We start from the raw sequence: 22520 nt of genomic DNA on the forward strand, positions 1-22520 counted from the left end.
GATATGCAATTATAAAACTCATAATTATTTTTATCAAGCACTTTGTACCAGGCACAGTACTAGATGTTAGGGTAGATGCAAAATAATCAGGTCGGACACAGTCCCCGTCCCACAAGGGGCTCACAGTGTAAGTGAGAGGGAGAACAGGTACTGAAGCCCTATTTTACAAAGGAGGAAAATGAGGCACTGACAAGTTAAGTGACTTGCCCAGGGTGACACAGCAGGCAAGTGGCAGAGCCAGGATTAGACCCCAGGTCCTCTGACTCTCAGTCCTGTGCTCCTTCCATGCTGCTTGTCAGTCCACAGAGGCTGAAGACATGTGATCATGAAAACATTAGGGTCAACTGTGACCCTTTCAACAAAGCAGCATCCTAACCTTTAGAGACCAGAATCTTTCAGTAGATAACTGGCTATTTCTCTTCACGGAGAGATGTAATAGGTTATCACATACCTACTAACTGTGGTGATAATGTCTTCCATAGGTCTAATGACACATTTATAAATGAAGAAAGTAATACTTTGATTTGAAGGAACATCTTCAGCCCCAAGACTGATATATTTTCCCCTGAATAATGAACATATATGTGTAGGATTCTGTGTCCTAGGGTCTGCATACTATAGCACTGAACTTGGGGTGAGCGGCCTAAAGAATTTACCTTCCCATTGGTTCAAAAACCGATGGCACAAAATAGTCACCACACTGCACTAGGAATGATAGGATTAAACACACACAAAAAATCCTGGTAAGGCTGGTAGTAGTAGTCTCTAGTTCTTCGCACTGAACTTTGATTTACCTAGAGAAGCGATTTAATCCTCTGTTAGCTGTACTTCCCTCTTCCTGCCCTCCATTTCACACTAGTGAATCTCAGAAAATTTTCTTCTCAGCCATCTCGAGGTGCCACTCCATAGCCAATATAAAAACTCTTCAAAACATTGTTTTTTAAATATTAACACTTCTTCCGGTGAATACTGTATGTGTGTGGCGGCGTGTTTCTGGTTGTTCTTGGTGGCTTTAAACCCACCCCACCCCAATCCCCTTGCATAAATGTTGAAAGACAAAATTAGCATTATGATGAAATGCTTGCCAAGCAGTTTTTTCTGCAAATAACTATGAAACAACAAAATGCAGTCACTTAGTATTTCAACTAAGGATCTTAGTCCCCACAAGAAGGAAAAGAGATCAGGACCTAACAAGAGAAATCTGCGTATTAAGCAAACCCATGGGCACATTAAATGCAAGTACTCTTCTTCTGCATTCCAGTAGCTCAAATCTGAATGCCTAAAATCTGGCCCAAACTAAATTGCATTCTAGCAGAGTTTAACCCATTGATTCCCCCACCACCAGGTTTTTCAGCTTGCAAAGTAATAATAACAGTAATAAAAATGATGACAATAACAATAATGGTATTTGTTACGTGCTTACTATATGCCAAGCACTTTACTAAGCATTGGGGTAGTTACAAGATAATCAGGTTGGACAAAGTCCCAAAGATGATCTTGGCCATAATTGTAACTGATTGAACATGGGGGCTTGGAACAGAAGCCATTTCTCAACATTAGCGCTGTGTCCTAAAATCGATATGACACAGTAAAGGTTGTAATCTAATACTTTGTTCTCTAAGGAGCATTAAGGCCATTTAGCCAACTACTCAAGTTAACTATTTCAGACAGGGCTTATATCTGTAGAGATGGTGTACGATCTCAGATCCAGCATCTTCTGGAGGAGGGACGGGAGTAGGGCCAGAGCAGAAAAACTAACTCAAGGACAAATGAGATCAAGCCAATTAGGTAAGGAAAACTCAGACACTGCCTTGTCCAACTCCTTCACTCCACCTCCAAAATAAGACTGACATTTAGATACTTCATCTAAACGGTCCACTTTTATGAGCAGAATGTGCTAATTGTTCTAGCCCTGTTATTCCAAAACAATTTAAGAGGATCACAGCCTTGCAAAGAGCCAATCATCCATTCACCAAGGACCTGATGTTGGGCGGGTGGTAAGCACTGATTTTACTACCTGCTGAACGTAGCCAAGGGGAAGGTAAAGGGTTTCGGGATGCATGCTAGTAAACACCATATGTGGGCTGATGCGATGAATGAATCATGTCAGTCTTACGGTAAGCCCTACTTGAAATGTCAAAATAAATCGCTCTAATCGAAAACTATAAACCAGCTTTTTTTTGCAGACACTCAAATGCCAAATTACTTCAGCATACCACTTCAGACATGAATGCTTCCTACACGTGTTTTAAAATCACCCAGTGTTAAATAGAATAGTATATTTTAAATGAGTTGTCAGTAGCTGAATGACTATTTCCATTATAAAATTTAGTTCTCAGCTCCAGAATCAAGGAATTTTCATTCAAGATAGCCATCTACATTATGAATTAGTGTGATGGACTACACCAACCACAAATTTTACAATCAGTGGTACTTCCTGAATGCTTACTGTGTGCAGAGAAATGTACTAAGCTCTTGGGAGAGTACAATACAACAAAGTTGGTAGACACGTTCCCTGCCCACCAGGAGCTTCTCATCTAGAGGGGGAGACAGACATCAAAAAAAATTATGGACATGTATATAAATAATGTGGAGATGAGGGCGGGGGTGAATATTTAGAGCTTACCTACTGAAATAGAAAAAGGTAAAATCCTGATATGCCTTGTATAAGCCAAAAATACAAAGAGCTGCAGCTTTGGCTAAGGTTGGCCAGTGTAACTTGATTTTTTTCCCCTCAACTGATAATGAGTAAACGATCTCTCTTGGAAGGATTCCCTATCAATCCCATCTCCTTGATCATGTCACTTCACTGGTTACCCACAGCAAATATGTGGACGGATTTATTTATTCCACTGCATTTTATACTTTGCCAATCTATTTTTCCTTCTGTTACTATTTACGTATACAATCGGGGTTTGCCAACCATCTCCAGTGGACTGTAATCTCTGAAAGTAGGGACTCTCTCATCTACTTTTATTCTATACTGCAAAGACTAGTGCTTGGTAATTATTGACGTTGAGGTACCTGAGGGAACGTTGGCATTTTAATGAGTTAAAAGGTGTTACATCTTCATAGCTGTCTTCGTACTTGATATTTTATTTTTACTTCCCAAGAGGAATGCGCCCTTGTGAAAAATAAGCTATGTGGTAACTGAAGCTAAGCAGCAGCATGGCCTAGTGGGAGCTGTATATCGGGAGACTGTGTGAACTTGGGTAAGTCACTTCACTTCCTCTGTGTCTCAATTATCTCACTTGCCAAATGGGGATTAAATACCTGTTCTCCCTCCCAGTCAGACCGTGAACCCCATTTCGTACAGGGACTATGTCCAATCTGGTTACCCTGTGCTTAGCACATAGAAAGCGCTTAACAAATGCCCGTTATTAATAGTAGCACTATCACCAAGCAGGGGATATGAACTCAAAGATACTTGTTCTCCCTCTCCCTTACATTGTGAGCCCCATGTGGGGTAACCTATATCGCATCTACCCCACCACTGGCACAAAGCAAGCACTTAAATGCTACAATTAAAGCAATGCAAAATGTCTTGGGCATTTAGGAGTTTAAATTCTACATGGATATACACATATTAAGGCGTAATTCCATTAACTACCCTCATGTCATTGCCACACCTATGTGCTCGGTGCTAATTTGAGCGAGCATCCCAAAGGACAGGGATTATGTCTAATTCCCATGAGTATATTTTTCCTGGTGCTTAGTACAGTGCTCTGCACGCAGTAGGTGCTTAATAAATACTATTACTGCTACTAGTTTTGATTATGGCACAGAGTTGTATACCTTCCCAGGCCTGACTGTTGAGTACTGAGTAGACATTCCTTCAAAACTGCTGTATTTTTCAAACAATGGAATGTAAACGATCAAACATATGGTAACGTAGCTCCTAGAAATTTCACCTCGATCAGATAACCTGGTGATGAGACACTCAAGGTTGCAATGAAGTCAGTCATGGCTTGCCCATTCATAGGCAGTTGAAATGGCTGAATGTAAACTAATCATTTTATATTAACTTTGTACAAGACTGGAAACTTGAGCAGAGTGACTTCGCGTGGCACTCTTTAGAGCCCTATTAAGTTAATGACTTTCACAGTAATGTTTCAAATAATGAAAATATTAATAATAATGACTGTGGCATTTGTTAAATGCTTACTAATCGCTGAGGGAGAGACAAGATAATTAGGCTCAACACAGTCCTTGCCCTATATGGGCCTCACAGGCTACAAAGGAGGAACTAAACCTCCATTTCTACAGATGAGGAAGCCGAGGCACACAGAAGTTAAGTGACTTGCCTAAGGTCCCACAGCAGGAAAGTGGAAGATTAGGGCCCAGACTCCTGATTTCCAGGTCCATGCTCTGTCCATGAGGATATATGTTGCCAATTTGTACTTTCCCAAGCGCTCAGTACAGTGCTCTGCACAAAGTAAGTACTCAATAAATATGACAATGAAAATGCAGATTGTGGAAAACATGGTATGTGTTCTTAATTCTTTTTAATGGGATGGGTACAGGTCTGCTAATGCTCTTGTACTGTACTCTCCCAAGTGCTTAGTTTAGTGCTCAACACATAGTAAGTACTCAGTAAATACTATTCACTATTTAATTATTTCTAGAACACTGCTCAGCCACATTAAATGACCCAGGAAAAGACGGGGAGGGAGTTTCAAGTGCAGTTGCCCCATTCCTCCTGTCCAGCTACCTAGCTGAAGAGGTGTCTCCAGTTGGTGAGATATAGACCAAAGTTCTCAGATTGACAACAGAAGATGAAATCTCAACTTTCTTCTGAACTGAGCAAACAAATAGACAATGGGGATTCCCCGCTGGCCCTCTGAAACTGACAGGCTAAGTCTCAAACTTTTAATTGCTAGGCCTAAAGGGTCCACGGTCCTAATTCAATCAGATAATCAACATGCCACTGTCCAGAGTCCCCCCCCGCCACAACTCCCACCCCGAGTCCTCCAGCCTGGCCACCCTCCCCAAATACCAAGTTCGGTCACTCTGGGGAATGGCACCTCTGCAAAGAGAATAAGAAGTTCAAATCACTATCGACAGGCAAGAGAAAGGAACAGAAAAGCAGATTAAAGTTTCAAAGAGCCACATACAGCAAGAGTTGCCTAAAGATCCCAAGAGGGGAAAGTCACAGAGGACCACAAGAAAAATATGAGTCAGTGACGGAATGCTGTTTTTATAGACAGGCAAGCATGAGACTAGAATAGGTAAAGAGAAATATAGCACAGCTAGGAACCACTATACCAGGCTAATCCTCCCAGTGTCCAAAGCATCTGCCAGGCCTTCCTCAGGTACCCAAGTCCAGTTTTGAGACCCACTGGAGAAAACATGGGACACTGCTTGGAAGGCTACGATGAAAGCAAAGGTTTGGAAAACAGAACTTGCACAAAGCAGCTAATAAATGAGGCCCCCCCTGCCCCCGCTCCGCCCAATAGAAAAGAGGGTTTTGGTGAGATGTGGGATAGGGAAGATAAGGGAAAATTTTTCAAATATATGAACCCACAGCTTTGCGGTGGCAGTTGGAAGCTGCTCTCTGTGTTTCTATTCAGAGAAACCAGGAAAGTTTTAAGTTAGCCATTAGGCTGATTTCCTCTGTTACAGGACGTCACGTGAAAGCACAGGAACGTGTTACCTCCAGAGGCTTTAGCAAAGGCCCTGGCAACCTCTAGTTCGGCGACTGAGGGTGATACACTAGGGCATTTTTGGCTTGTGCAGGCCAGGATCCGCTCAGAGCTAGTGCCCATCGGCAAGAGGCCCAATGCATCTGGGTTAGGGTTATTGCTTCCACAATTGGCAAAAGAATCCCTAGTCTCTCCTCCCTGTCTTCCCGCTGTCCTCCCTGGAGATCTGGAAGCAGAGCGGCAGCGGTTCCCTTCGCAAGTTCCGGCTGGATCCCATTTCCCTTGCCTAGGAGAGGAACGTAATATCATGGCTATCATCTTGGTTGCCAATGCTAATTAAAAATTTCCTGCTCTAGAGATTCCAGGATCATTTAGCTTCAAGAGGGATGGGTTAAAGTTTTTGCTTGCATTAGAAGTAGCAAAGAGGTCTGCAAATCCCTAACCACTGTCTGTCTACATTATAAGTCGCTTAGACTATTTTCTCAATTTTCTAGGCACTAAGTTTAACTACATTTAAAAGCACATCAATTATGAATTCAGCCTGTAAACAAATGCCCAAAGGACTTAGCTCGAAACAACTGCTTCCTTGGTTCTCTCGGCTGGCACTGACCGACTGATGCTGAAATGCTGTTTGAAACATCTTTCTCTGATGTGTTTCTGTGAGTTTCATCAGAGAATGTTATTTTTATTTGGCATTTATTTTTAATGTGTCTGCCTCTGGCACTTAACATGCAACATGCATCTCAAGGTGTTTTAGAAATAAAGATCAATAGAATGATTGCCATATATTGCTTCACTCACTTAGTGGGATGTCTTGGACCCAACTTGGTTAATTCTATCCTCTTGAATTAATTTTTGGCCCCTTATCTGTGGGCTGCATAACTCTGGCCAATTTGACTGCTGCCCAGGAAGAGCTCAATTTGAGGGAAAATGATATTCCACAATAGGCAGTCTTTTATTCAAGGAGTTTGACAGATTGGGAACACTTGCTGAAGTTGTAGAGGAAAACAGAGCGATAGAGTCAACTAATGTCAAATAAAGCAGAAAAGGTGAGAAAAATTACTTCTCTCCCCAATAAAGACCCCTTTCTATTTATTCCATTTCATGTGCTGTGCGGCAGTGAAGGTATGACCCATCGTAGCCTAGCAATTAAACTAGAAGAGCTCATTCTTTGCTTTGAAAACTGAAGAGGAAGCACGTCTGATTTCACAGTTCTGCATCGACTGTTGCTTTTTACCCAGCAACCAACCAAGTCATAATCTTTAATCGATAACAAGTTTCTAAATGCCTAAACTTTGATGCCAAAGAAGGGTGCTATTGCATGCTACCAGGGACATTGAGTTGGTTTATCTGGGGTGAGGAGTTTGGTAGTGAATATTTTAAAATGGTCCTCTGAAGCATCAAATATTAAGCAGGGTTGAAAAACAAAACATCCGATCTTACTATATGCTATCACTGAAGCTCAGGACAAAATCTTCCAAAAAGAACATAGTTGGGGAAGGAGAGAATAAACTTCACTGAGCTGTCCTTAACTGTAAACTGTCAAAAGATAATCCCTCCCTGTACAGCCTGAATGCCTTCAGCTTTTTCATCTTTGCTATGCCTTAACTTTCAACACTCAAGCACTGGAATTCCTCATTCCCCAACACTCCCCCTCCCCACAAATGGTGTTGTTACTTGGACTGAGAGTCCCATGTGGGACAGGAACTGTGTCCAACCTTATTAACTTGTATTTACCCCAGTGCTTAGAACAGTATTTGACACATAGCGAATAGGGGGTTGTAATATTATGAAATCTTGTAATTCATCCGGAATACAGGAAAACACAAAACTCAGCCAACCTTAGGGTTTGTAAGCTGAATTCTACAATTTGAACAGCTGTTCGAATCGACTTCACAATTAAAAGAATCTGTAAATTATGATTTAAAAACTCATTTAATCTGCAGATGAAGCAGCTTTAAAGTTTTGACAGAACTTAATAGGAATGAAATCCTAGTTTAAATTTTTGGGTCCCACTAGTGACTTTTGAAACGTATTTATTAACATTTTAATTTCAAACTACGCATACACTTCTTCCAACCTCCAAATAAATGTCCCAGAGTGCGGAGACCTAAGAATGCAGCTTTCTGTACTAAATTATTAAACTTGGGTTTTTTGTTGCTGCTATTCCCCCCCACCCCCCAACAAAAAAAACACACTGAGTTGTTCAAAAAACTTACCTGTGTTCTTCTGGAATGCCACAGTTCGCTAAGAGCTGAAAAGAAGCATGTTTGCAAAATAACTACAGCACTCTCCTAATCACAGAGTGGATATTTTCCAGTTCAGGAAATTTCTCTGCACTGCAGTTTATGGATAACAAAAGGGGGTAGTTTCTGGTACAACTCAATGCCAAAGAAACAAATGGTATTTTGATGAAATGCAAACCTATGGCTTTTCCAAACCCAGAGAATGAGCCCCAGCCAACTAGTCTCATTAGAAAACAGATCTTAAAATCTGGGCCAGAAACTGGGCATTACTCACTAGTATGACTGGTTCTTCAAGGGGTATGCGTTATGCCAAATCACTTCATGTGAGAGGTGTCACAAGATCTGGCCTGGCCCATCAACTCTGAAAAACTTCCCTTTTCACAGACTGAGGTTTACGGGCCTCACAGCATCAGTCATAAACGGCATAGTTCAGGCTGACATTAACACTCCACATCAACCTCTCATATTTCCTCCTTATGTAAGCCAAGGCTGAAAACTCCAAAAGCAATGTTTGCTCGGCTTCCTTTCTAGCATGGCCTTTTTAATATTTTGTAGGGTTAGGGACATTCAGTATTGTAAAGTTGACATTTTAACCTACAATGAAACAGTGGCATGTGGGCAGTCTTATCCCATGGCAAGGGAAATAACCATGAAAGGGCCTAACTTCAAGGCCACCTTGAGCAGCCAACGGTGCACAAAATTTACACTCCTGGAAGCAAATGCCACCCCTTAGATCTACTGAGTTTCTTACTCCGCAAGCTGTAATTCAGGAAATCTGGGCTGGGTTGGGGTTGGGGGGGGGTGCCCTCTTACACTAAGAGCCTTTGTCCCTTCATATTAATATTGACAAATTGAACAGACATGAAGTAAGTACAGATACTCTAGAAACTTCACTTTGGCCAATAACTTCAATCCCCTTCTCTCACCAAAGATGTTAGCACATAGGTAAACTCCCTCCACTTTTCCTGCCCCTCCCACACTTCGGAAGAGGCAAAACTTGAGAAGTGAAGGCAGGCAACAAAAGGGAGAAGCAGCTTGGAGCAAAATGTCTTGGATAATAAAGAGTGGCCCTATTACTCAGCAAATGTGTCTGCTTTGGAATGACTTAATGCTCTCCCACATTTACAAAATTTGGCCACCCACTTCCCATATTCTCTATAACTACCACCTCTCTGCAGATGGCTACCGAATCAATCTTATAACCCTGCCAAACTCTTCCCATCCTGTAATCTCGCAATTCCTCCTGCCCTTAAAACATCTACATAAGGATGCCCTACGGGCTCCTCAAGCTCAACGTATTCAAAATGGCATTCCTAAACTTCTCTCCAAAATCTTCTCCACCAGTCAACTTTCCCGACGTAGTTAACAACACTGCCATCCACCCTGTCTCCTAAACTTATAACCTTGGCATTTTCCTTGCCTCTTCCATCTCTTTCAATCCCCATATTCACTCTGTAACCAAATCCTGTCAGTTCTTCCTCCCCAGCAACTCCAGAATCCATCCCTAACTCTAAAATGCAAACCAGCACCAAACTGGTCCAAGCAAGTATCATCAGTCAGTCGTATTTAATGACGATTTACTGTGTGCAGAACACTCTACTAAGCACTTGGGAGAGTACGATATAACAGAGTTGGCAGACTCGTTCCCTCCCCACAATAAACTTACAGTCTCATATTCCGACTCGACTACTGCAGACTCCTCACAGAACTCCCTGCGCCCAATCTCGCCCCACTTCAGTCCATACTTCACTCTGCTGAGTGGGTTATTTTTCTAAAACAAAGATCTGTGCAGGTCTCCCCACTTCTCAAAACCCCTCAATAGTTGCCCATCCATCTCCACATTAAGGAAAAACTCCTGACCAATGGCTCTTTGATTGTAAGCTTGTCTCTAGACTGCAACCACGTTATGGGCAGGGAACATGTCTGCTAATTCGGTTGTACTGTAACTCCGAAGTGCTTCGTACAGTATTGTGCACATAGTGAGTGCTCAATAAATACCACTGATTAAGGCATTCAATCTGTTCTCTCCCCCCACAATATACCCTCCCTCATTTCTTGCTATCTTCCAGCTTGCATGCTTTGTTCCTCTAAAGACAATACTGTGCCTCACTCTCATTTCTCCCGCTGCTGATTTCTTGCTTCCATCCTCGTTTTTGCCTGAAACTCACTCCCACTTCACTTCAGGGAGAAGACTGCTGTCCTCATCATCAAGACCCATCTGAAACCACATCTCCTCCAGAAGACCTTCCCTCATTTACTTTCTTCTCCCCATCCCATATATCTCTCCCCACCCACCACCCAACTTTCACTTCAGTTGTCACCTAAGCACAACCCTCACAGCCCAAACACCACAGACCAAGTACTACCTTTGTACATATTTTACTCTCTATTATTTCTGCCTACTTAAAATTCATTTTAGTGTTGGTATTCCCCACTAGACTGTCAGCTCCTTGTGTGCATGGATGTCCAACTGATTCTATTGCACTTTCCCAAGCACACATACAGTGTCTGATACACATAGGTTTTCAATAAATACGTAGGATTAAGAAAGATAACTCCTTGGTGAAACTGGAAGCAGGCTTGGCCTAGTGAAAAAGAGCACAAGCCTGGGTGTCAGAGGACCTGGGTTCTAGTCCTGGCTCCACCATCTGTCTGCTGTGTGACCTTGGGCAAGATACTTTAACTTCTCTGTGCCCTAGTTTCTTCAAATGTAAAATGGGGATAAAATACCTGTTCTTCCTCCTATTTAGACTGTGAACCCTATACAGGAAAAGGACGTCTGACCCCATTAGCTTGTATCTACCCCAGTGCTTAGACCAGTGCTTGCTACACAGTAAGCATTTAACAAAAATACAATTAAAAAAAACCAACAAGTACCTCTGCCTTTACTCCATTTTGAAAAATTCTGAATGGTGCTCTCAAGATTTCAGTAACAGATTGACTTTTAAGTCTAAATATATTTTTAAAAGCTTATGGCAGAAGTTACTTCTCTCTACCTTAATAAAAACAAACCAAAATTCCTGAGTCATAACGAAAGCCTCTATTTCCTCTATACAGAAAAAACCCTCTGTATTCTACATCATCTGTCCCCCCCAAACGAAAATGTATGCATACACTTATTTCATTTCATTTTATTTTATTTAAAACACACCAAATGTGGGGATTTTTTTATAGTCTTTGTTAAGTGTTTACTATGTGCCAGATACTATGCTAAGTGCTGGGGTAGATACAAGATAATCAGGTAGAACACAGTCCCTGTCCCAGGTGGGGCTCATAGTCTCAATCGCCATTTTACAGATGAGGTTGAGGCCCAGTGAAGTTATGTGACTTGCCCAGGCTCACACAGGAGAAAAGTGGTGGAGCCGGAATTCGAACCCAGGTCCTTCTGACTCTATTCATTCACTAGGCTACACAGATTCTAAGACGCATCTGCCCCACTCAGCAAAATGAAGGGCTCATCAGTGGAAGATACACAACTGGCCTACCCACTGACACTTCAGTTCCTGGAATTTACAGAAAAAGGTCCTTAGGTCAATGCAAAAGGAAGGATTAGGAACTGAAATGGTTAACTGAAAACAACAGAGGAAATGCACTCAATGGCTTTCTTTTAGTATCGCTTATTTAAGAAAGCTTAGAACGTGTTTCACTGTCAAAGCATGAGAGTTTTAAAGGACTTATAAACCAAGACATAATGGCCTAGCTATTCCACGTTTTTGCATAACACTCCTCAAATCTGGATTTCTTTGGCAAAACTGACCTCTTGAAAGAAAACCACAAGATTCATTTAAACTTCACTGGAAGCCATGGCAAAAGCCTGGCGTCAAAGGAAATTCACACACTGGTTTAGTGCTCCAATTCTGCCCCAAGTGTTTTCATAGTATTGCTGTTGTTTCGCTGGACCATATACAAATGAGTTGGCAGTGGCCAAGGAAAACTCGTTAAGTTTATCAAAGTCATTAAATACATAGCCAGCTTGCTTTGTTTTTCTGCGGTTCTAAGATTATTTCAAGATATTTACATTTTTCTTTTCATTTAAGTGCTCAGTTTCTCTGACAGATACTGAAGAGATTTGACTGAATAAAATCCAGACCTATTAATATTGTGCCTTACATTTTTTCATTTACAGAAAGCATTCCAGCCACTTACTACAGTGACAGTTGGTGAACAGAGTGAAAAAAGAGAATATGTAAAGGCCCAGTGCCCAGACTTCTAGAGGCGGCAGTCATATATAGGGCACAGTCTTCTAGACTGTGAGCCCACTGTTGGGTAGGGACCATCTCTATATGTTGCCAACTTGTACTTCCCAAGCGCTTAGTACAGTGCTCTGCACACAGTAAGCGCTCAATAAATACGACTGAATATATATACTTAACATTTACAGCTCACCATCAACTTAGATCTGGTTTAACCCCTTTCTTCCAGCAGCTAATCACACAAGAACAGAAAAGCTCAGGCACTAAGGGATAAAAAATGGTAACCAGGCCCAAAAAGTGGATGGGCAGCTATGGATGATGAGGAGCAGCGTGGCTCAGTGGAAAGAGCCCAGGCTTTGGAGTCAGAGGTCATGGGTTCAAATCCCGGCTCCGCCAACTATCAGCTGTGTGACTTTGGGCAAGTCACTTAACTTCTCTGGGCCTCAGTTACCTCATCTGTAAAATGGGGATTAAAACTGTGAGCCCCCCATGGGACAACCTGATCACCTTGTAACCTCCCCAGAGCTTAGAAAAGTGCTTTGCACATGGTAAACGCTTAAATACCATTATTATTATTATGAAATGCATTCTAATGAGAGACTCCAAGAAACACCTGCGACTATTAAGAGTTCCAGAAGTTTTCACTATGTTCTAAATTGTTCTCCTGTCAATCAATAATCAAATTAAAAGACAAAAATGTGTCCCCTTGCTACCTTTTACAGAAACTGTTACCAGAACCCTTTCCCTGGTTCTGCGGGTGACTTTTCGCAAAGGTCTTGTGCTATTCATTCGGAAGACCCTGGATGTCAGAGTCCCAACTCTCCGTCCATTGTGAGCACTAAAGCCCGCTGTTGGGTAGGGACTGTATGTGTTGCCGACTTGTCCTTCCCAAGCGCTTAGTACAGTGCTCTGCACACAGTAAGCGCTCAATAAATACGATTGATTGATTAAAGCCCCTGGACTATTTGCAAACTAAACAAAGGCTGCCACCTTGTGGACTGGTGCTCATTTTACTAGGTAAACAGAGAAACTTGATTATTACAGCGGCAGAAAAGCCCATTTGAAGACCAGAATTGCCCTTCAGTTAGCTTGTTCCTTCCCAGGCTGATCTGGATTGCTTATATTCAGTTCTGCACCACCTGAATTCATCACGGAGAGCGAGATACGGTTATTTTTCCTCCCAGAAAGGAACCGTTTTAATGTCATGTTTCCATTCAACACACATTTCTGAAAGTCACAAAGGAATTTCCGTTGACAACCCAGTAATTGGAAACTACCCTTCGCTCATCCAATTCTCATTCATTCAATCGTATTTATTGAGCGCTTACTGTGTGCAGAGCACTGGACTAAGCGCTTGGGAAGTACAAGTTGGCAACATCTAGAGACGGTCCCTACCCAACAGCGGGCTCACAGTCTAGAAGGGGGTGTCAGACAAAAAAACATATTAACGAAATAAAATAAATAGAATATGTACAAGTAAAATAGAGTAATAAATATGTACACACATATATACATATTCATTCATTCAATCGTCTTTATTGAGCGCATACTGTGTGCAGAGCACTGTACTAAGCACTTGGGAAGTCCAAGTTGGCAACATCTCCACTCCTCCCTCTACAGTTCTGAGCACACGTGCGTGCGCACGTGCGTGCCCACACACACACGTGTGCGTGCCAAAAAAAATGCAGTAGGAAAAATAGTGAGGATATCTGAAACACTTTGAAAGCCTGTCATGTCTGATAGTGCTATGGATAGAGAGAGGGTAGCGGGAACTTCAGTTTCAAAGCAGAAAATGCTATTACCACCAGTATTCTGTTTCCGATTTGTTTTCACTCATCTCCCAGAATAGCCTGCCCAACTTTATTGTTAGCTCTCAATGACTGATTTCCTCCTGGCCTATTAACAAAGGCACTGTGGTCAAGGGACATCCGAAATTGGAGGTGCCTCTTTTGGAGAAGTTAATTCAATGTATAGGAGGACAGGACCAGATGATGGTCATACAGAGCCAACCCTTGAAGACTCTACAATACATAAGTGACATTTTTGGTAACTAACCTCATCTTTAAGGAACAATATCATCAAAAAGAAATCTTTCCTAAATATTCACTTATGGTTGAACAATATGAGAATTCACTTTTGCACTCTCCCAAACACTTAGAGAAGCAGCACTGCCTAGTGGATAAAGCTCGGGCCTGGGATTCAGAAGGACATGGGTTTTAATCCCAGCTCTGCCATGTGGCTGCCGCGTACTTTTGGGAGAGACGCTTAACTTCTCTGTGCCTCAGTTACCCCATCTGTAAAATGGGGATTAAGACTGTGACTGGCCTGATCAGCTTACCTCTACCCCAGCACTTAGAATAGTCATATACTATAAAACAAACACACAAAAAAACCCTTATTAGAGTACTTTGCCCAACACAGCACAGAGTAAGCAGAAAGAGTAAATATCATGGATTCGTTGACTGACTGATCTAGTGTAATACTGGAGCTGGTACAAATGGGCCCCAAACAGTTTAATATTCAACAATGGTACAGAGGAAAACAACATATACTGCCTCTTATTCTCTATTTGGAAAACATCTTACGATTTGATAGACTTCCAGCATTTTCTAACCAAATGCCACAAACACCAGGCAATGTGTCAAAAGGAAAGAATTTTTTAAGAAGATCCAAATCCAATCTCATCGACTCAAGAAGCTCCTCAGCTCCAAGGGTTGGTCACACACTGCATTACTTTTCACCTGGAATGAACCCAATCATCACAGGATAAACCGAAGTCCTACCTGGGGATTATTTATAGTTTGGTCTCCTTACATTTGGCCATTACGCACTGTAGGTGTCAAACATGCTAATTGAAGGGCAAAAACATAAAGAGGAAAAAAGGCGGTTTTGTTCACTTTTTCTGTAGAATCTGAAATTCTGTTTGCCTGCTTATTTCGTGTTATGCTCTTAACCTACTTTTACTAGCAATTTCTTCAATTATTTCAGTGCTAGATTGTAAGATCCCTTAGGACAGGGATCATGCCTACTTACTGTACAGCTTCCTTCAAAGCACTTATACACAGGCCTCAGCATACAGTAGGTGTGCAAAAACTACTACTGACTGACTAGCAAGATACACAACTAATACAGTCACTGGCCACCAGATTCCAATTTGCAGGTACTCAACCCAGTGTGGGGAATCTAGCTCCTGGTCCCAATGAAAGACAACTTCACCAACGCAATTTGCATATGAAATAAACTTGAGAGTTTTATTTGCAACAGACAGTAGAGCAGTCTGGTCATCCCCCCGCCCCCCCCCCCCCCCCCCCCCCAACCAAGATAACTCTACTTACCTGGAGACTATGCTGGAGCCATTATAGAGGTCACTAGCATACGATAATGTTGCCAAGGGTCTGACAGAGTTGTAGCGAGTGAACTTGGATAGGCACTCCTGAAACTCATCCAGTTGGCTTGCAGTCCTACTGTCATCTATGCAGAGAAAGTAGAGGGTTTTGGTTTGTTTGTTTTTTTAAATAGAAAGAATGAACTGCTGGTAAATAACGAGACTACAAGACGCCATAAAAAAAATGGTGAAGTCGAAATATTTGTCGGAGAATTCCTGGACAATGCACTTGGGAAATACTGCTTTCTACAAACTATTTAGCTGACCTCTCACTTAGCTTGCACCTAGGAATTAAACCCCCCATAAAATCGTACCTGGAGAGTTCCCAGTACTCTACCAGTCTTGGCTACAGGAGGGAGAGTCACGCAGAGGCCGACCCATTTCATTCCTAGTCTGGGCAGTGGCTAGCGAGTGGAAGGCAATCTGCTAACAAGTCAAAACTCACCCAGGCTGGGCAGCAGAGGCATGGAAGACAGTCGAGGATGGAGACTAGGGGTTTACTGCACAGAAGGTGGCAATGGTACAGAACTTCGGCATTTTTACAAAAGAACTCAATGACTACTCTACCAGAACGACTGCAGATGGAGATGGGGCATTTTGGGGGAGATGTGTCCATGGAGTCACTATGGGATGGAGGAATTAAACACTCTTATCCCTACAGGAAATTAAGTCTCTGTGGTGCTGAACTGGGTGAATCTATTATACTTTCTCTTGGCCTTTCAGTAGGAAATGGAAACATGGCTTCCCTGGAGTCACTAATTTTTTGAAAGAGCTGAGCTCTTGGTTCAGGAGGATCAGGTCATGAGACTAAAAATATTTTATTTCTGGGTGCGGGAAGGAGAAGCCCAAAGTATATGGAGCAGAAATGGATTGTAGAAACATTTTAGAGATATAAATGTACACTTCTAGCTCCTCTTACTCCCCCAAACTAGTTTTTGAGAGACTGGACTTTCCCATAAAAATACTGATTTGAGGGGGAAGAAAAAAAGAAAAGAAACCTCTCTTTCCATTGTGCTTTCCAAAACTGCCAACTGAATGACAGGGAGAGTTGGAAAACCATAAAATTTTGAGGCAGCATCCTGAAAAATCAATAGCAAAAAAATGGCTTCCAGTTAGAGCAAAACGTATATTATTGTTGTGAAATAAAAACGTAGAAAGTTCTAGTGGAAATTGGAAATATCTACCCCAGGAGGAGGAATGGAATGCATTTTAAGGGGTTTAATCTACATCCAAATCCTTTGTAAATTAGCAGTTTCTTCAATGAATTAGTCACAGGGTAATCATTTTGTATTCAAACTGTAATATTATGAACCTGGAAGAGATTTTGAGAAAGCATCGTGGTTTATATCCCAGCCTGCAAATAAGACTGCATTGAAAAAATTATCAAAAGATAGCTGACAAGCCTATTCTTGATATCCTACAACTCCCTGCTGCAAAACTGTTCATTGCTTCCCAAGAAACACCGCTGCTCAGAATTGATTGCGCTTTCCAAAACTGGTGGAAAAGATACAGCGTCTCTGTTTTAGCACTGCAACAATAACAGGGCTCCTTTATTTCAACACCCTGAGCCCTATACAAGGTCATATGCATGTTGTCATCCTTGATGAATCATGAAAATGCTTTGTTCTCCAGACAGAATCCCTGACACTAAATACCTGAAAGCACAATACAATATAATCCTTTTGTTCATGCTCATTTTGGGGGGGGTGGGGGTCAAATTTCATGTGAGGGAGATTTGAGGCCGGGAATAGAGGTGGAGAGTGGGTGTCGAACAGAAGAGCTTGGTTGATGTGCACTTATTTTCAGCAAAAATGACTTTTGAGTTTATTCTATGAAAACACATTTGCATATTGGTTTTACCTTAAAACATCTCAAATCCTAAAAGCCGTCATTAAAAATATCTGAAGCAGAAAGTTTGTCCTAGTGGAGAGAGCAGGGGCCTGGGTGTCAAAGGACCTAGATCCTAATTCCAGCTCTGCCATTAGCCTGCTGGGTAACAATGGACAACTTTTCTGTGCCTCATTTTTCTCATCTGTAAAAATGGGGATTCAATACCTGTTCTCCCTCCAAACAGATTGTGAGCCCCATGTGGGACAATGACTATGTCTGATCTGATGATCCTGTATTTACCCCAAACACTTAGCGAAGTGCTGGGCACCAAGTAGATGCGTAACAAATACCACAAGTATTATTACCTGTTACACTAACAGTAAATTCAGCCCAGGAAAGCAAAAAGTATAAAGTGGCTCATAAACTATGCAGATCAGCTTTCCTACAAGGTTTACTTGAAGAATAATAATAATAACAATATAATAATAATGATACTTGTTAAGTGTTTACTATGTGTCAAGAACTGTTCTAAACGCTGGGATAGGTACAAGTTAGTCAGGTTGGGCATAGTCCCTGTCCCACATAGGGCTCACAGTTTTAATCCCCATTTTACAGATGAGGTAACTGAGGCCCAGAGAAGTGAAGTGACTTTCCCAAGGTCACACAGCAGACATGTGGCAGAGCCGGAATTAGAACCCATGACCTTTTGACTCCCAGGCCATTGCTCTAGCCACTAGGCCACGCTGCTTCTCATTCTTTAGCCTTGAATGGTCAGCCTGTACTAGCTGAAGTAGCAGCAGCAACAGTAGTGATACTTACTGAGGGCCCACCTGGTATAGCCACCAATCTGGGGTCATCAGATTAAACATCTAAAAATAACTTGTAGGAAATCAATCTTGACAATTTTCTCTGAAGTAGTTTGATCTCAAGCCCACCAAGAATGAAAAGGGAAAAGAAACACCTCCACATGAGACATCTTTCAGGAACTGCAATAACGTTCTACCCCTAAAGAGCTCATGCTTCAGCAGGCAGCGCACGGCAATTCTGAAAATGAAACAATGGAGCCACTTCTGAGCACTTAGGCAATTCCCGAAGGCCGGCAGTAATGCTCTCGGGATGATTAGCAGATTACACTGCTCACTGATAATCTTGAAAACTATCCCCTAGGGGTCTTCTCATTTACAATCACAAATAATATGGACAAGTAAAATACCTCCTGAGGAAAATCAAAGCATCTTTATACTGGCACTGCACCCTCCTCAGGAGTGCACAACACTCCACAAACCAGATGGATATTAATCTAGTCTCACTTCTTTACACCTTTAAATCTAAGTAAAGATCATTCCCCATTGCTCAGAATGGAGCCAAAATTGCTCCAAAGCATGTATTATCTGGGCCGGGCCTAAACTCCTCTTCTCCTTCCTGCTGCTACAGGGCTAAGGCCCTATCACACATGGGGCTCAGAGTCTTCATTCGCATTGGACAGATGAGGAAACTGAGTCATGGAAAAGTAGTGACTTGCCCAAGATAAAACAGCAAACAGTTGGTGGAGCCAGGATTAGAACCCCGGTCCTTCTGACTCTCAGGCCCGTACTCTATTCATTAGGCCACACTGCTTCTCTATACAATATCCAGGCTTCCTCTGTTCCCTCGTACTGCTGACAATCGAGGGTGGGCCATATTATGAAAATTCAACTTCTCAAATCCAAAAGAATTTCTAGTGGGGAAAACTATGTTGCCCTGAAAACCTGTGTTAGCACAGTTTAGGGCTAGCACATCTTTCAGATATATCCTCTGCTACATTCACCTTAACATGACCTTGAATTTGGAGGCCTCCTCTGAAATGACAATGAGAAATGCAGTTAGACAGCTGCTTAAACCACCGTTCTTTTCAACATGGCTCAACCACGGAAATTGGTGTTAAAAGAAACGAAAAGTTGGATGAGGTTCGATGGGGTTTAGTCTGCTATTCTGAAGGCCAAGAGGAGGGCTGGTTTCTCAGTGAGCTCGTGGAAATGGGCTTTGAAAGGATAGGCATGGAAAAACTTACTGCAAAGAAAGACGTGAGACTATGATTATTTTGGAGAGCAGCCAAGTTCAATCGCACCCTACCTTTTTTTTATGAAACTTGATGTATAATCACCAGCGTCTGAAACTCAACTTTCCTGAACTGAATGAAGCTGGGATAAAACAAGAAATTTCTCTTTTGGCTTGGTCTTGCCTCGCATGTCAACAATAACATGGTTCAGGTCAAAATGCTTGTCCATCCGCTAGATTTACCAGTGGAGTGGGCCCAGAGAATGCTTCTTCCTGCTGAATGAGTTAACCACCAAAGGAAACGGCACGGTCTTATCCGGGAAGCAAACCCTGCTGCCCTTCCCTCATTTGTGGGTAGAGAGCCATGAAAATTGAATTTTTGCATAGAATATGTCATTCCCAAACAATAGTGACCTAACGTATTTTGGAGCCTTTTTTCAGTAAGGCGTGGGGGTGGGGAGATCTTCAAACTGTACTCACATTTTGTGGGTCTTTTGTAAAATCTCTTCAATCTTTTGACTATAAAAAAGCTTTCTTCTTATACACCCCTCCCATTGTTTTCATTGCACACCCCCAAGCTCCAGTTTCAGTTTGTCCTTGATGTGACGAGCAAGTTGGTCTTCAGGTATTTTGGTGGATCTTTCCCTCTTGAATGCCTCTTTATCCATTCTCCTCCTCTTTCCATAACCTATTTTTTCTTGTGAGCAAGGGAGATTTGCCCCCATTCCCACTTACACTCTGGTGGAAGCTACTTTTTGATGTGATTTAAACAGAAAGTTGGGGGAGTGGAGGCAGAGATAATAATAATAATGGCATTTATTAAGTGCTTACTATGTGCAAAGCACTGTTGTAAGCGCTGGGGAGGTTACAAGGTGATCAGGTTGTCCCACTTGGGGCTCACAGTCGTAATCTTAATTTTACAGATGAGGTAACAGGCACAGAGAAGTGAAGTGACTTGCCCAAAGTCACACAGCTGACAATTGGTGGAGCCGGGATTTGAACCCATGGCCTCTGACTCCAAAGCCCGTGCTCTTTCCACTGAGCCACGCTGTCCTTTGGTACAGTGTTAGGTGGTAGGCTACAAAGGTAATTAACTTCATCAATATGCTTGCCAGAAGTACACATTTTGTGATCAGGGCAAGACAGACTTGTGGACTGTGGTATATTCCTGGAGTTGGAAACCCTTGCCAGAGTTTGACTCTAAACCTAGCATTGACTACAGGCCCCAACGTCCCAGAGAATTCAAGGAGTAAAATACATGAAACCGGCATTGATCACCACTGGCCTTCAACAAAAGGGCTGCTGGCTACTTGCTAGGTTTTACAAACACTGAAACCACATTCTCTGCTCGCCCCCACTATTCTTTTTCAAGCTGGGTTTTGTTTCAGCACCATGCAGGCAAGCACGGGATAAATAGGTTAACAAGAGATCTCTGCCAGTCAGAATGTAGGATCCCGGCCACTTTCAATTTATCAGCTTCATGATGTAGTTTACAGACTATTACAGCTGGCAGAAGCTAAGGGCTCAATTCCCAAACAATAAAATAAAAATATGTTTTTCATTTGTAAAAACTGTTTACCATTAATTTCAGCTAAACTTGTACACCAATCCCAGTTTATGTTCCTCCGGGGTAAGGCACTATATAAATTCATGGTATTTCCACCCTTGTCTCCCCCCGAAGGCAATTTTACCAATGAGCATGAACACAAACCACCCAAACAACGATGCACTCGAGGCGGTATCAAAAAACCGAGTCCAAAATGACAATGGCCAACAGAGTGGCGAGCTGAGTTTTGTCTGGAAAATCTGACCCGTGAGAGAGTTCATCTTAATACGATGAAGCAGTAAGAGAAAAACTCATTTCTGCTTGGTCCGGGCAGTTTTCGCTGTATCCTTTTGCAGCCCAGTTCTAAAGATTTTTAAAATTCCCAACTGGAAAAATAAGGGGGAACACTGAAGAAAATAAGTGTGAATGGGATTAAAAGAAAAAAAAAGTTACCTATTTACAAGCTGTGAATGGATTAGACTGTGAGCCCACTGTTGGATAGGGACTGTCTCTATATGTTGCCAATTTGTACTTCCCGAGTGCTTACTCTGCACATAGTAAGCGCTCAATAAATACGATTGATGATGATGATGATGATGAGTAGGGCCGCAAAAGCAAGTTCTGGTTTTATGGTCTTATGGTCCCCTATCACAGAAGTTGACTCTGGAGATGTGCGGCCCACTGAAAACAGGCGTTCTGCTTGTTTAAGGCAGAGGATTCATACCTGAGACACGTGACATCCTTGTGGAAAAGTAGCACTGCTCCAAGTCCTCAAAATGTGCCGTGAGTCGCTTCCTCCGTGATGCTAACGTGCTGTTGTACCACGGCTGCTTCTTTGTCTGGGAAGGGATCGTGAGGAAAGGAGTATTTATTCCAAAAGAAAGAAAATGTGGCCACCTCGGTTGGGTGCATGCAAACTCTGCACCACAGCCTGAACAATCCCCTTACGTGTGAAGGACACAGCTTGACTTTTAATGGCATGGCATGACACTGTCATTGGGAGAACTGCTCTAGATCTACTCTACCAGGACTCCTAGCTATAAAGACAGTTAGACTCTACATCTGCTCTAAGGATTTTCAGTTGGTCTGGGTACTGATCCTTACTAACTCTTTCCTCACTTCATTTTCTTCCCTTACCGACTAGGCTTACTTCATTGGAAAGTACTGCCTAGGTGGTAGAATTAAATGAGAGCATTCAGCTCTCGGCCACCAGTGGTGACCACTGGTTTTGAAAGGTGTACACGTGCTCCGACCCTCAGTCTTCTTCAGACTAAATGTTGATCCATATTTTCGGTGTGTGTACTTCCAAATCAAAATCACAGTGCATAGGCTATAATCACAGTGCTTTTGATGAGGTTGCCTGCTCATTTGAAAGCTTTTTCTGCAGGATTAGTTTTATATCCTGACACCAGCTCCCAGATTCCTTGTTTTGTCTCTGAGTGTGGCTGTGTGCAACAGGGTAAATGTGACTGGATCTAGAGCACCACCCTGTTTCCTTCAATGGAAAAGGGAAAAGGATCAAACAAGGTTCCTACAATTCTGATACAGCCAGCCGTATCATCGCAGAATAATTTTCTATATCGATCATTTTTTTCTGGGCAAAAATGCAAAGCAACAGAAAATGGCTCAATACTCCAACTA

The 22520-nt window shown here is 42.2% G+C and overlaps 1 protein-coding gene and 1 non-coding gene across 2 annotated transcripts in view; one reads left to right on the forward strand and one right to left on the reverse strand.

Annotated features, from left to right (window-relative positions):
- Positions 1–22520, reverse strand: part of COP1 (COP1 E3 ubiquitin ligase) — a gene marked incomplete at its 5' end in the record, with an annotated part of 172595 nt that overhangs the window by 79481 nt on the left and 70594 nt on the right. The window contains 2 exons of the mRNA XM_038758162.1: positions 15417–15552; positions 21604–21718. Coding sequence (XP_038614090.1) covers positions 15417–15552; positions 21604–21718 — 251 coding nt within the window. The remainder of the gene's footprint in view (positions 1–15416; positions 15553–21603; positions 21719–22520) is intronic.
- LOC119938889 lies at positions 15761–15900 on the forward strand. The gene has a single exon (XR_005454582.1). It is a non-coding gene; the product is annotated as a small nucleolar RNA SNORA7 (small nucleolar RNA).

This window comes from Tachyglossus aculeatus, chromosome 16 (assembly GCF_015852505.1).
Source record: "Tachyglossus aculeatus isolate mTacAcu1 chromosome 16, mTacAcu1.pri, whole genome shotgun sequence".
Lineage (NCBI taxonomy): Eukaryota > Metazoa > Chordata > Mammalia > Monotremata > Tachyglossidae > Tachyglossus > Tachyglossus aculeatus.